Source organism: Ananas comosus, unplaced genomic scaffold, assembly GCF_001540865.1.
Source record: "Ananas comosus cultivar F153 unplaced genomic scaffold, ASM154086v1, whole genome shotgun sequence".
In the NCBI taxonomy this organism is placed as follows: domain Eukaryota; kingdom Viridiplantae; phylum Streptophyta; class Magnoliopsida; order Poales; family Bromeliaceae; genus Ananas; species Ananas comosus.
In genome coordinates this window covers 1,000-16,893 of record NW_017891482.1, presented here as the reverse complement: position 1 = coordinate 16,893, position 15,894 = coordinate 1,000, and the positions used below count along the sequence as shown (strand labels likewise).

Sequence of the window (15,894 nt, the reverse complement as noted above, 5' to 3'; positions counted from 1 at the left end):
TTGAAATTTGAACTATGAGATTTGAGATTTGAAATTTCAAATTTGAAATTTAAATTTTAAATTTTAAAAGTTAAAATTTAAAATTTAAAGTTTGAAATTTATATTTGAAAATTTATTTAAAATAAAAAATTTAAAATTTAAAATTTAAAATTTGAAATTTAGAATTTTAAATTTTAAATTTTAATTTAAAATTTAAAGTTTAAAATTTGAAATTTGAACTATGAGATTTGAAATTTAAAATTTAAAATTTGAAATTTAAAATCTATATTGAAATTTAAAATCTACGTTAAAATTAAATATTTTATATTGAAATTTAAAAGTTAGAACTTGTTGAATTTTTTGAATAAGAGAGCTCAAGAATGGTAGAATTTTTTTTTCTTTGATTAGAGTGGATTATACTTTTATTCCATTTTTTGGAGTATAGTTTAACTATACTCCAAAAATTACGTTAGCTTTTTTTCCTCCTAAACGCTTCGTAATATATTTTTTCTACCGCTGTAGCATAGTTTAACTATGCTTCGTTTTCAGGAGTATCCAAACGGGGTCTTAGAGTTTTAATTCTTAGTCTCTTTATAGTTCAAATCCTAGTGCTCTGCAGTTCCTATATTTTTTTTCTCAGTTTATGAAATATAATTAGTTCCCGTTTTAGCCGAATTTGTCTATTATTCCTTGAGTTCGATTCGTTTTACGCATTGAGAGAGAATCCAGCGAGCCGATCCCTACTCAACTGGTTCGCTTGATCTTGACGCAATGGAGGATCATTTTAAGAGCCGATCCATAGGTCTGAAGGCGCGTTTAGCTCAGCTACCGCTTGACTTGGTCAACGTTTCGAGAGTTCAGTTCGAGTCCGAATAATCACCCAATCAGTCACAGTCGGATGCTAAATTATTACGAATGATTTTATAATATTAAGGGCTTCTTGTTATTAACAGCACCCGGCATAATCAACCCAACAATGGTGCACCAGGAATGTCAACTGACGCACCCGGTTTATTAAAAGTATTGCCACCGGAGTCCACAAATCAACACATTGACAGTGATATATCACCGTTACACCGTAAGAGGGCGCAGTGTATCGAATTAGGTAGAGGTCGTTGGATTTCCCGGCTGCGTTGTACTCCTCTTGCTTCGGTCGCTGTGCGACTGCTCCTCATACGACTCCCGCAGTTACCGCATCACGAGCCGTTCATTTGAATACGGAAGGTCTCGTGATTCGCGAACTATCGTATCAGAAGGCAGATTCAGAGTCGCGCATAGGAATTTTGTATGCGGTACTGTCGACGAAAGGATGCGAGAGTCTCCGGAGTATTGGGCCGGTGCTTTCTCACTGGGCGCGTAGTACCCAAGTACAAAGGTTTGAGAATGAGAGTACAATCACATTTTTTTTTTTATCCTTTTCTTTTCTTATTTTTTAATTTTTAATTTTTTTCCTTTATTACTTCAATGTTGGTTGAAGTGGTTTACACTTCACGCAACACTCCATGGTGGCTGTTGAGTAGATTCGGACTTTGCTAGCTTCCCAAGGAATTGCTTTAGTGCTGTAAAAATGTGTTGATAAAATTCAAAGAAGTAAATCTTACATTCAAATTTTTTATTTATAGATTTTATTTATTAGTTATGCATTGCGGACACTTCTTTAAGTCTAGAGTGTCGGTGTAAAACATGCAAATATACATGCTAGACTCCACTCCGACGTGGACACGACTAGACATGCGTTCAATATAGGTCCATAGCGTATACAATTAAAAAAATTTATACATATTTATTTTATTTTATTTTATTTATACATATATAATATAAGATGATAAATAGTTTAACTTTTTGAATAATGCATATAAATTTTTTCAGACAATATAAATAAATGGGTTAATTGCATACACGTTCCTGCAAACATGATGAATTGCAGATATATCCCTGCAAAGCTCAACTTTCATAAATTATCCCTACAAAATTCCTAATGTATTCAGATATGTCCCTCTGATTAGGATCCGTTTGAGAGCTGTTAATTTTTTAACAGTAGAGTTGTGAAATGATAATTTTGCCCTTGTCCTCTTTCTCTTCCTCTTCCTCTTCAGGCTGCGGGAGCGGACGGTGCCGGCGGCAACGGCGACAGCGACCTTGCGGAGCTTGTCGCGGTTGCGGCCAACGAGGACTAGGAAAAGGCGGAAGGCGAAGGCGCGGCCGATGCCGTCGGAGGCACTCATGACGATGGCCCACCTGGGCACCACGACGATGACGACGATCGGATCATCGACAACGACAAAGAAGAAGATGAAGAAGGAGGAGAAAAAGGAGGAGGAAAAGGAGGATATGGAGAAGAAGAGAAAGAAGAAGAAGCAGGAGATGAAGAGGAAGAAGAAAAAGAGCAAAATTGTCAATTCACATTATTAAATAACCCTGGTAAAGTATTTTAACTGTAGTTAACGAAATTTTTCTAACGAACTCTAACGGCAGGGGCATATCTGAATATATTAGGACTTTTTCAGAGATAACTTATGAAAGTTGAGCTTTGCAGGGATATATCTGCAATTCACCATGTTTGTAGGGACGTGTATGCAATTAACCCTAAATAAATTATGTGTGGTAAAGAATTTTTTTCTTAAAATATATGAACTTTCTCTTACAAATTTTACTAATTTCCATTCATATAAAAAATATAACTTATTTTAACAAAATTAATATATTATGTATAATAAAAATTTGTTAAATATTATATTTTATTTTAACAAAATTAATATATTATGTATAATAAAATTTGTTATAATATTATATTTTACTAGTGAAGGCATCCACGCGTTGCAGCGAAATAAAATTTGTTATAATATTATATTTTACTAGTGAAGGCATCCGCGCGTTGCATTGGGTAGATTTCGCAGAAACAAATAAATAAATAAAGTTGTGGAAAGAAATTTAGATATTGAACTCCACCCGGTGTCTAAATTTTCATGAATTCTGCAAAAAAGAATGAGTTGTCTCTATATCGGAAATAGAGTTATTTTAGTTATATTTCCAGTTCAGCAATCATGTATATAGTGTAGGAATCCACTGATGCGGCGGGAAAATGTTATAGTAAAAATTTACAGAATTTTTACTTCTTCTCGAGAAATGAGTGATCGAGGGTAGGAGGGGGTCATATAGGAGTTCGAAACTGTTGAAGATCCTTAGGTTCCAAAAAGTTGCCCAGAAATATTTTCCGTGAGATCTCTTTGACTACTTCCTAATAAAAAATATTTGGTGTTAAAAAATATCTTGTGTTCGAAATTTCTAAATTACATAAAAAAATAAAAATAAAAATAATTAAAGGAAATTGAATAAAAATAGAGAAAAAGGGAAAGCAAGTAAGCAAAGAACAATACCTTCTAAGGATGATCTGAAAAAAGAAGAGCCTTAATGTGCCATCGACCTCAGTAACAGCATCCAATGGAATGGATCTCATGGCAAGGCCTTTGATCAAATAAACGGTGCCATCAAGAACCATGTTCTCGTTGAGTCCAAGCAAAATATAAGATAGTGGCATCATCAAGAAGTAAAATTCAACAACTGCCATGACACGAGTTTACTTCCACCCCCCAATTCAACTCAAGAATTAAATTTTATCATTACTCTACTCAATTTTTTTACCATTCCCATTTCTTATCAACTATAAATTAGTTTTAGCTGATTATTTCTTAAGTTTTTGCTCATGCAATTTATATTATCAGCACACAAAATATCCCTCAATTTTCTATTCAAGTTGCTAAGAAATTAGCTTCAACATCAAATTAATCTTAATCTATAAAATAACAACAATTCTGGTGTCTGGAACATCAACATAAGTCCACATGGTTCTCAGGCAATTCAAGAAAACACTATTCATACCATCGCCTAGCCTTGGAATCTAATTACACAGATTTTCTTATTATTGGATTTTATTGGGTTATTGGTTTTTTTGTGATTTAAAACTTATTAAGTGTCACGCCCGGATACCAGCTGAAGCATACCCGGTACATGCACAGACCCGTCATATACCTGTAGTATATAAGACGTCTATAAAATCATGTTAGGACAAGAACAATTATAAAGAGATTTTAACGTGATATCAGAGCAACATATAAACTAATAGTACTACTAACAGGAGAAAAATAAGTACAAATCCCAGACAAATCAACAAGAGATAGAAACCCAAAAGCTGTAAATACATCACTCTAAACCACTATATACATCACACATGTCACCTTACAAGAACTAAATACAATGGTAGTCTCTCTATGTATGGGTAACCTCGTCAGCAACTCAAAATAGCGAGGTGATCACCTATCAGGACTACACGCTACGTTTAGCTAGACGCGACTCCCTTGCAGCGATCCCTAGCCTCTCCCGTAGAGGATGGCTCTGTAAAAACAACAACAAAGAGGACGTGAGAACTATTAAACAATACTTTCCGGTGGGTAAGCCGTCCGCCTCGGCGAATTATACCACTAGGCTCATGATGTACTACAGGAAAAGTAAAAACAGTTATAGCATGCTAGATATAACAATGATAATTAGCGATGAACATGTAATTATAATCTCAATGTATCAACTAATTAGAAGCAAATAATGTGAGTACTATAAGCATAAACATGTCATGTAAGTGAGTGCTGCACACCAATTAATGGTGACCCTTTATTACTGTCAGTTAGTAGTTTAATTTAAGTCACATGGATCTACACGGGGTAGTCCAGCTTGCGCCGCGCCTAATGGCCCCGTAATAGTATACACTCCCCACGGCAATCCACTTCGGCACCCAATCCCACATGGCGAGCAATCTGTCGCGTAGGCCAACTCCGGAGTGCTGGCTTGTGGGGAGCGACCCTCACAAGCATGTGCGAATGAGCACAATGGCAAGTAAGCCTAATCCATAGTCTAACAGTTTTAGATAATCATACCATAACATGTAAGGTTCTCATACTCGACCCATAGGTCGGAATCTAAACATAGTGAAAAGGCTTATATCCACTGGATTCAACAAGTTATGGAAGTAATGCATATGTACCTATGTCATGTAAGGTCCAGATATTTAGACTAAGTATCATTACTATTACTCTTGCTTCTATTCGCATTATAAAAGTTCCATTCACTCAATAAACCAATGTGATTATAGCATTCAATACCCGATGTTGAGTACTTATTCATAAAATTACACATCCAAGTAATTCTATAGTATCATATAGAACATAGGGGTTTCACTTGCTCTGGTAAGGTTAGATCCACCTATTACTTGACGATCCTTGTCAAACTTACTTTCGCAAGAAATCCGAAGCCTTCAATTTTCCTAACATCAAATCCGAAATCAGCTAAGAGTTGACTTCTATACCAATGGTAAAACTTCACATAATCATAGAAAATAGACTAAATCCTCACCTAGGCTTAGACTGAAACTAAACCTCTGCTTAATTCAGGTTGAAGTACTCCCAAACTCAGTTTAATTCAGCCCAAAAAGGGCTCAATGTTTAGCCCAAAGTGATCTCCGCACCTACTGCGAACTAGTGAGAAAACTGTATTGAAACAATTACCAACACATCTAATTTCAGCAACATCTCACCTTACACACGACTGTAGCTTGAACCCCTGCTTTGGTTCATGTTAAGGTACTCACCTTAACCCCCAAAAGCTCCTAAATATTAGCCGAGAACAATCCGATAGCCTTTGGCAAACTTGCTGCGAACACTACTCAAACAGTGTTAGTACACCTATGCGATTCCTTAAAATATGCTGAAATTCAGCTTGCATAGATTCCTAACCTGAATTCTCACTTCCCTCTGGTTAAATTACATTCCAAATCAGCTCATAAGATTGTAATACTCAGTTTAAAGTGAAGATTCCAGCTGCTGAGAACACAAACTCCCAAAATCAGCATTCATACTTCATACTTATAACTTCTATCGCACCAATTATGCGTCTAAGTACTCAATTACCTTCTCGCAGCTTTGGTAGTACCTTCCCCTAGCTTCGGATTGAACCTCCACAGTCACAGCCCCCTTCCCGAGCTGCCAAAATCTCTCCCCCACTCCTGCTAGTTACAAGAACTCAAAATCACACCTAACTCTATCACCAACACATCAAATCTTAAATTAATTAAGTTGTTACCTTAGCAACCTTTCCCTCAGCTACCTGCTGCAAGGGAGCTGCGAAAACCACCCCAAGACACCTTCTCCACCTTTTGTAATAGCTCCTTGAACTCCCAAAGCAATCAGCATCAAAAGAGGAGAGGAAAATGGACCAAAACCCTTGATTCCACTTAGAAAGAGAACACTTCCTAGAAAGAGAGTAAGAGAGGTGTAAACCCTTGGTTCAGAGCCTCAGCAACCTTATCTGAAGGGCAGGGGTCGAGCTAGAGGCTTATAGATAAGCTAGAGAAGAGAAAAGACCAAATTAGGCCTGCTGCCACACAGCTGCTGCCTCTGCTGCTTGTTGTACTGGTACAGCATCAATGTTATACCTGTACAACAATACAAAATGGCCAAATTTCGCATGAGCAATGCACTTTCTCACTTCCTATGCTCCAAACATCCTCAAACTCCTCCACAACCCTCTCTAAACCCTTTAAAACATGTAGGATAGTTCCAATCGTCATCCCCACACTCGAACTTCGTAATTTGCTAAAGTTCAGTATACTACATTAAGGCTTCTTAAGAGCCAAATAATTATTAATGGGCCGCTTGGGAGCCCAACTAAAATTTCATATGTAATGATTAGTCCCACATTAGAAATTAAAAGGGTGTTTGTGGTTTTTATATATTCCTTTATTCTCAAGCTAGTTGCTTTGAAGAAAATGAGAGTAATGCTCTCGTTTAAACACACGCACGGCACGAGCACGAGCCGAGCCGGGTGGGGCGCGCGCGGTCCATACATCCGTTTTATTTTATTTTTATTTTTCGATTTTATCTTTATTTTAATCCTTATCTTTATCTTTATCCTAATCCTAATCCTAATTCTTTTCCGTATAATCTTAGGCTTATCTTGTTCTACCCGGATTTGACACGTTGGAGCAAGATTCTCGCCATGATTATAAATATTGGGCGAGGTTGCACGAGTTGAATAAGAACCAGAGCATACCTAAACCCTCTCGTCTTTTCCTGCTTTCCGCCAAGTTTTCGATTTTCGCCGAGTTTTCTTTTGCTGGATCTGAAGCTTGTTGAGTTCATCTTGCGCCACCTTGGAAGCGTGCCGACAGGGTGGAACGTGGTCGTTGTATCGTTAGAAGTAATTGCCGGAAAGCCTCGCACGTGGAGGGACAATTTTGCTTCTAGGACAGTACTCTGCACGCCTCGATCCACAAGCCTTATCTAAACCTTTTCTTAATAGTATTTGTTATTTAATTTCTTTCTCGAAATTTTTCGAAACTTGTAATTAAACTTTCGAATTGGTTTTTAAAGAATATTGTAATAAAAGATCAAAAAGATTTTCCAACACTTATAGAATCAATTAGATCATAAATATAATCTCTCACATTTTTATCCTTTATCTCGTCCGATTGAATTCGTGTCTTAATCTAATCTGGATACTGCTGCAGCTTCTTGATCTCTTTCTTCAAATCGGCCTCAAATTTCTCATTTTGATTCACATTCTCAGTATCGTAAACCCAACCAAAAAAAAATAATTCACCAAACTCATTAAGAAAATCTAGTAGAAAGATCACAAAACCGCCAAATTACGGCGATTTCATGGATAGTACATTGTTTCGGATGCTATCGAAACCTCGATGCCCTCTTGGACCTTCTTGAGGATGCGATCGATCTCATACTGTATTAACTCAAAATTTAAAAAACATATAGCCTAAGATTAATGAGAAGATTCCAAACAAAAATTAAAAAATACACCTAAAATACAAATTATACTAAAACTGAAGTTATCAACAACTTTTTATTACAAACTTAGACCAAACCAAGCCAAACCAGTAATTTACAGATAAAAGAGGGGTTAGTATGTATTAAGTCACCGATCGAAACTACTAATTTCTCTTTTTTTAACCTTCCAAATTTTCCTATTTGATTTCGCTATTTTTAACCCAAATCCTCCAATTGTGTCATTTTTTAAAAAAATTTTGAAAAATTATTTATAAAATGAGACCGTGGTGGGCGATGGCATGATTCGTACCGCGCTTTGTCGTTGTGGTCTCGTACACCGAGAGCTCGTCCCCAAATCCTCCTCCTCCGACTCCTCCAATGGCGATTAGGGTTTCCAACTCGAAGAGATCTGAGCTCGCATCGCTCCCCCTTCGATCCTCTTTCTCCTCCTCAAACCCTTGGAGCAGCCTCTCTACCCTCCTCGCCTCCACCGCTGCTCGATCCCCGTTGTGCACTCGGCAATGTCCACAAGTATGCCGATCCTCACCCACTACAACAAAAACGGGATATAGCGACACTTTTAAATGTCGGTATAGATCAATAAAAGTGCTGCTGGCTAAATTACCGACATTTTTAAAAAGTGTTGCTATATGTGGCGTCGCTAGGTATATAGTGACACTTTTTAAGAGTGTCGGTATAAATTAAAAAGAGTGCTACTAATATACCGACACTTATTTAAGCTTTTAGCAGCACATAAAAGTGATGCAAAATAATATTCTAGCAACACTTTTTTTAATTTCAGCGACACTTTACAACTGTCCCATTTTCTTTAAATATCCAAATTTTTCTTGATGCATCACACTTTTTAAAATATAATACCACTCAACGATGATTATCATTAAGCATACCTTTAATTTTATTCGCCTTGATTTACATTAACAAAGAAAGCATATAAAAAAAGTTTTGTAGTTACACTAATTAATACCAAAATGTCTCAAGGTATTATCCATATATCTTTAAGCGAGTATTTAGTCACTAAATCACAGTACCAATAATTTCTAACTTTTCAACCCAAGAGAAGGAGAAATGAAAACAAAAGCTAATAATATCATATCAGATCCAGTCGTAGTGAGCTCGGCAATTAAGATGTTGAACCTACAAATTAAACAATACTAAAGTTAATAAAAGATTAGTCAAATAATCTTTTAATATGAAATCCAATTAATATAAGTTTAATTTTACCTGAAGGGCAATGAGGTTGTGGATGAATATTACGAGCGCTAGATGCTGAAACCTAAATAAATAAATTTTTTAGTATTAGATAATTATTTCAATATCCTACATTTTATGGTTCAAAAGAACAAAAGAGATTGCCCCAAAATATCAATTCACTTAACAATGGATGGAAACATGAAATCAATTAAGTTAGAGCTGAAAGCAATTAATTAGATTTTGATTAAGAGAAGAACAAAGAAGAAGCAAAAGAACAAAGAGATGCTGAAAATTTTGAGTGGTTTCTAATCCTTGCCTTACATATAATCAATAATACAAAATAGAAATTTTGAGTAACCGGACTTTGTTATGCCTATCAAGAATAGCTATTCATAAAGCAGAAAATATTAACAAAGGACTGAATAAAAAGGTTACTTTTGTAAGTTAATTTAAATGCTTCATAATGCCACAAAACTAGGAGTAATTTGGAGATGAATCTAGCATTTAGTGATACATACAATATGCCAAAGTGTTAAGAATCAAATGAGATGAGGACATAGTCAGAAATTTTCTCAGAAAAAGAAAGGATAAAAATAATTTCAAGATGATTACCTCAGGTGCCACATAGTTTGGTGTTCCACAAGTAGTGCGTAGTAGGCTAACTCCCTACAGGAAAGTAACCGAAGAACACAATAACATAAGTTAATAGTAGTAGACACTAAGATAGAAGATATGTTAAATATTTAACGAAATCATTTAGTCCTTACTTTTTTAGATCTCTTCATGCACTTTGAAGACAAGCAAAAAAGAATCATGCTGATTATTGAATAATTTCACACTAATAATATCGGCCTATCACTTCGATTTTAAATATAAAGCCTTACAATGAGCACAAATATATAGATTGTTGGAGAACTCTAACAAAGGCCAACAAAAGAATTTACCAATACTGCGCGACGTGCGCATTACTTTCGAGGTCATTGCTCTCTCCGCATTAAAAACCTTATTCTCTTGCATTAAAAACCTTTTTATCCCTCTATTCTTATGCATCTAAATGTCAGTTAACAACCTTATTCTCTTGCATTAAGAACCAGTTACCTTTGTCACTGCTCGAAGAAAGAAGAGGAAGGTGAAGTAGAGATTTCTGACACGATCAGGATACTTCAGCACACGATCACACAATAATTCAAGATTATGACCCAACTGAAACAAATTTAGAAGACGAAAAATTAGAAATTAATTGCATATATAAGCACCTATTTTATTCGAGGTAATGCATCAGTTCGTTGATCATACCAGATTACTGGATTCATCAAGGAGATAGTATGAAGCTATGTGTACTGAAATTGAGGAGTGTAACCCTAAAATCAGCTTGTACAACAGAAAATTAAACTTGCATATAGGTATTTTCTTTAAAGACAATTGACTTGTACAGTCTTGCTCCTATGCAATCAAGAACTAGGATTATGACTGCATTATTCACAAAAGCAGTCATAATCCTAAGCATTCGATCATAAAATTTCTAAGCAAACAAACAAATCACACATTAAATATTTACTTTCCCAAATTCCACTTTCATATACTGCTGAATAACAAAAAGTATAAAAAAAATTCAAATCACTATAAAAGAGAGAGTCAAAGGCCAAATCATGGAGAAAAGTTCCTGGGTGAAATACCAATGAAATTGATGGTTCCATAGTAGTCCCTTCCAGAAGAAAGAAAATTAAATTTAAGAAAATTAAGAGGCATAATAACGCGTGAGCCATACATCCACCTATCTGCGAAGCATTGTAGCTGCAAGCACTAGAACCCTATTTAGCACCAAAAATTGCTAAGAACAGAGGAAAATACAACAAAAGAGAATTGAAGTAGATCATTTCCGCGCACACTGAAATAGATCATTTCCGCGCACTAAAAAATCCAAGGCACGGGTACTATATAACGGGACTAAGTTGTTAGTAGAAGAATCAGAGAGTAACCAGCAATCATGATTCCTTTACCTACTTAAATCGTTTATGTCTTTTTGAATATCCTACTTTGATTTCAGAGAAATTCAAATCCGATCTGATGAACATTGCTATGACAACTTTGAGTTCGAAAATACTTTCCCAGGACAAGGAGTACTTTGCTAAACTTGCTGTTGATGCTGTTTTGAGGCTTAAGGTACTACACTTCATATCTAGTATGTAAGTACATATGTGTAATTTGTGTATGTGTATGCAAAATACATATGTACTGCTGTTTACATGGATTGGTTATTAACGATATATGAGCTGTCATTAATTGAACTAACGTTTGTTTTTCAAGTTGCTCATTATTGTATGCTGTTTTTTCGTAGACAAAGTGTCTGTTCTGTACTCACAAGACCTCAACTTTCGAGGAGATAAGTAGGAATATAAATTGCCATGTGACTTGTATGTAGTGTAAAATGGTTATTTTGCTTTTACTAATTAGATACTATATAGATTTATCTGTGATCAATTGCATCTAAACATAAAATTTTGTGCCTTCTTTCCTTTGATATTGGTAATTGCTAATTTGATCAACCAGCCGTGATTTCCTTTTAGCAAGTTTCATTTATTCTTTTTAATATCTATTCATGTTTTTCTTGCTGGTATCAGGGGAGCACTAATTTGGAGGCCATCCAAATTCTAAAGAAACCTGGAGGATCTCTGAAGGACTCTTTTTTGGATGAAGGGTATGATTTCACAGTCAAATATATTAGCATGTGTGATCAAGTAGCTTTGCATTACCATCATCAGTTAGCCTTAGGCACTAATGGCGAATTGGGGATGTTAGTGTAATTTATTATATATGATATCCATATGATAATCCATTTTTCTTCATCTAATATATGTGAAAATGGATCAAGTAGCTTTGCATTTGGAGAGTGAGAACACCAATTTCGAGTGCAAGGTACAATTAAAAGGAATTGCACAAATAAGACTCTGATTCTCTAGCGTATATGAAGGTGTTCAATTAAAAGTAAATTAATTGTGTTAATGCCTAGTGCGTATGTCCATTAGCATCATATTTATGTTTATGGCTTAAATAACTAGCAACTAGTGCACAAAATGCATTAAAAAAATATTAAGGATCCATTGGCCCTTTAAGAGCATGCTTCCTAGTTCATGCAAATGTGAAGTAAGAACAGAACCCCATGTGTTCCAAGCCCAAAAGACCAACAAGTAACACTGAAAATCTACTAACAGGAGTGAAAGGAAACAACGAATCAATAGCCTCCTAAGAGCGTCTTTCCTAATTCATATGAACAAGTGGACCAAACTCAAAATGTGCCAGGAACTAGAAAGTACTAATAAAATCCATTGCCACATATACTATCTGTAACACAGAAAGCATCACTCGGGGGCGTTTGCTTCGCACTATCCTACCTGGATTAACAACATCCTAGAGTAATCTTTTCAGATTAATACATTTCATTCATTCAGCATGCAAGCCGATCAGTAACATAGGATTACTAATACCACAGGATCATCAGAACGCAGTGATCGTAAAACAGAACACCACATTGTAGTTATCAAGGCATGCTTCTATGCAATCTAATGCAGGAAACATCATAAGATGTCAAAAGAAAAGGTGGTGATTAAAAAATAGAACATTGCATTGTAGTTAGCACTTAGCAGGGGCATGCTTTTGCATCACGAAATCTAGAAAATATGTACTTTCAAATTTCCACACAACCAAAACATGTACTTCTACGCGATTAACAAGGGCTTTTACAGCAAAGATCCAAAGTACGACCCTAAATCCATACCATCACCTTCTTCTCCGTCTACCCCTTCCACGCCTTCGACGCCGCCGCGAGCACAACCAGGTCGCCGGACTCCTGCTTCCCCACCACCGTCGTCGCCTCGACGTTTGGCGCTTACTCCTCCGGCGACGGTCCCCGCGAGATCCTCGCGGCCGAACTCCGACCGCCGGAACCCTAGCTCATCGGTTGCCGCCGCGGAGGAGGAGGAGGAGAGCGAGGGGGTTTGAGCGAAGGGAGAAGAGGATGCGATGGGGTTTGAGCGAAGGGAGAAGAGGATGCGAGGGGGTTGGAGCAGGGAGATCAGATTTTTTTGTATTTGGGCTGGGCTTTCTAGTTGAAGAGAGCAGGGGCCTTGCTAGGTTTTTTTAATAGTTTAGAAGGCTTTCAACTTTGTTTTGGGTAATTGGGCTGAGTGGGGTTGGGTGGGATGGGCCAAGCAAGGTGACATTTTTTGGGCTTTAGTAGATTTGTTTTTTAAAATAAAAACTATACATAAATGGGACACTTAAACTAAAGTGTCCCAAGAAAGTGTCCCTATAACCTACTTTTGTTGTAGTGACCCGCGGATGCTAAGAGAGAGAGAGATAGAAATAGAGAGCGACGGGAGAAGATGGGGGGTGCGAACAACCGAGGAATACTTGAGAAAGAGAGAGCGGGGGTAGATGAGGGGACAAATTCGCTATTAAAAAATAAAAAATTTCAAAAACTGAGGTTTTGCCAAATTAGCTATAGTATTGGGGATTAATATAGAGTTAATAGATTAGCGGTATTCATGTCGTATCTGTGTCTTACTTTTTAGAAGGTCCCAAGTCGTCATGTCTGAGTCGTGTCGTACCTTGTGTCCCGTATTAATATTCGTGATGTGTAGTCTAATCAAGTTTTGTTTTAACTAAACCTCAAGGAAGATTTTAAACCCCCAGAATGCAGTGGCGTAAGATGCACACCAGATGCACACCACTATTAAGGTGTACAAATAGTATTTTTCAAATCTGAAAAAAATAAAAAATGCTACTAGTGCGAATCAATTTTTTTCACCGTCTCCTGTACTCTTGAATCCATTTTGGGTTAAGAAAATACCCTGTTTATTGTTCTACATCCGATTACTGCTCCCCATTTACTACCCCATTTTGAACAAATCGGGGCGGTAGCTCCACTGTTGCCATGTGGTGTGTCCACATTGGTGGGTCTTAATTTAACCCGATCCACTTAAAATGTGGATTGATATTTATCCTAATAAGTTAAGGATAAGAATAAATTATATGTTTCTTATTAGTTAAGAAATATATCTTCTAGTGGATATCTATCATGGATATTTAATCTCATTGTGAGATTCAGGATATTTAGGGGTTCGGTTATTCTATAAATCTGTCCCCTTTTTTCTCCCGTCAAGAGACGATCGAATACGATCTAATTCGAAAGAATCCACGATAAATCTTCTTTCTTCTCTCTCTTCTTCCTCTCTGGGATTTCCACCTACGTTCCCGGGGTTTTGGAGTGTGGACATAGAAGAGGACTCTGGGAGCCCTTTTCAATTGACATCTATCGTATCAGATCCGCATCCGATCCGTGGCGTAAGGCGTACGCGTGGGAGAAGGCGAGAAACGTGGGAGATCTAGAAGCATCGAGATAAGGACGATCCAAAAAGGCTTGTAAAACAAGCAATTTGATCCGATTTCTGTTCTCAGATATGTTGGCTATCCGTTTGTAAGTTTCCGCTGCCTTATTATTTCAAACAATTGGTATCAGAGCATGTGTGCTTATTTTCGCCTTGTGATCATGCCTGTGATATATTTTAGATCGCATTAGTTGATCAATTTTTTTGGTAGATTGGTTCTACAATTTTTTTTCGTTTTTGATGTGAAATCGATTAAAAAGAAGAAAGAAAAAAACTAAATTAGTTTTAGTTCTCTCATATTGATCATAAAATATGCGATTTTTTTTGTAAAGTTAGTATATTTTTTTTTTTTTGCTTCGTGCATTGAAATAAATTAAAGTAAAAACGCTGCGATCGGCCAAGCGGGCACGAAGCGACCTGCTGTGGGCGTGGGCCGCGGTGCGCTGCGGGCGGGCGCTAGAGTGCACCCGTGCGCACCAAGCAGGCCCGGCCCGCTACGGGCGCGAGGGGCACTCGCGCGAACCACGCGGGCCCGGCCCGCTGTGGGCGTGGGCGCGCACCCGCTCGAACCGCGCTCGCCCAGCCCGCTGCAGAAGCGGGGCGCACCCACGTGCACCATGCAGGCCCGGCCTGCTTCGGGCCTGGGCACGCACGAGCCCGAACCACGCTGGCCCGGCCCGCTGCTGAAGCGGGCCGCATCCACGCGCATCGCGTGGGCCCTGCTCGCTGCGAGAGTGGGACGCACCTGCGCGGGCCCAGCCCACTGCGAGCGCAGGCGGTAACCCGGCCGTAGCGCCCGGGCCTGGCCCGCTGCTTGCGCTGGAGTGAACCCGCGCGCAGCGTGCAGGCCCGGCCTGCAGCTGGCACCAGAGCACACCCGCGAGCAGCACGCGGGCCGACCATCTGCGGACGCTTACCCGTGCGTAGTGTGAGGAGCCTTGCGGGCCTAGCCCAGCCCGCCACGCACGGCAGGCGGGCTTACAGGCCCGGCCTGGCCTGCTGCGTGTAGGGACACAGCCCTTGCAGGATTCGGGCGGGTTTTTTGGCCACGGCCCGGCCCGGCCTGGCCCGCTGCACGTCGAAAAGGCTCGGGCAGGCTTGTTGGCCCATGTAATATACTGAAACTTCGATAAATGAATATCGAACTTTAGTCAAAATGATCAAAGTGCGAGGTTGGTATGCTTCGGAAAGGCCAAAGGCGTCAAAATGAGCAAAAGTGCATTGTAGGGGATCTTCGAGAGCTAGAGAATAAAAAATTTGCAAACTGCAGCTTTTGAGCTCTCGGGGACCGGTCCCTGGTGGGAGAGACCGGTCCCCGTAGGCGTAATGGGCTGGGCAGAAAATTCTGCGCGCAGCCTAGCTCTCGGGGACCGGTTTCTGTTGGGACAGACCGGTCCCCGTAGGTGTGAAAATTGTGAAATGGCTAAGTACTGGAAAGCTAGCTCTCGGGGACCGGTCCCTGGCGGGAGAGACCGGTCCCCGTGCGC

At 38.6% G+C, this 15,894-nt stretch overlaps 1 protein-coding gene across 1 annotated transcript; it reads right to left on the bottom strand.

Moving 5' to 3' along the window:
* Nucleotides 1-4,091: 4,091 nt before the first annotated feature.
* On the bottom strand, nucleotides 4,092-15,310 carry LOC109704959. Its single transcript, XM_020225718.1, has 8 exons — nucleotides 14,978-15,310; nucleotides 12,796-13,147; nucleotides 10,317-10,381; nucleotides 10,119-10,223; nucleotides 9,633-9,686; nucleotides 9,051-9,102; nucleotides 8,119-8,358; nucleotides 4,092-4,371 (listed from the first exon to the last, which is right to left on the bottom strand). Exons 1-8 carry the CDS (start codon nucleotides 15,308-15,310, stop codon nucleotides 4,316-4,318), a joined length of 1,257 nt encoding a protein of 418 aa, XP_020081307.1. The 3' UTR covers nucleotides 4,092-4,315.
* Between the last annotated feature and the right edge of the window lie 584 nt (nucleotides 15,311-15,894).

Bases quoted from the DNA above. Each gene is read 5' to 3' on its own strand.
- LOC109704959 (XM_020225718.1), bottom strand. From the start codon at position 15,310: ATGGTCGGCCCGCGTGCTGCTCGCGGGTGTGCTCTGGTGCCAGCTGCA. The intron at 13,148-14,977 runs GTTCGAGCGGGT...AAAAAAACCTAG, and splicing joins CAGCGGGCTGGGCGAGCGCG to CAAGGCCCCTGCTCTCTTCA. The intron at 10,224-10,316 runs GTATGATCAACG...AATTTGTTTCAG, and splicing joins TTGATGAATCCAGTAATCTG to TTGGGTCATAATCTTGAATT.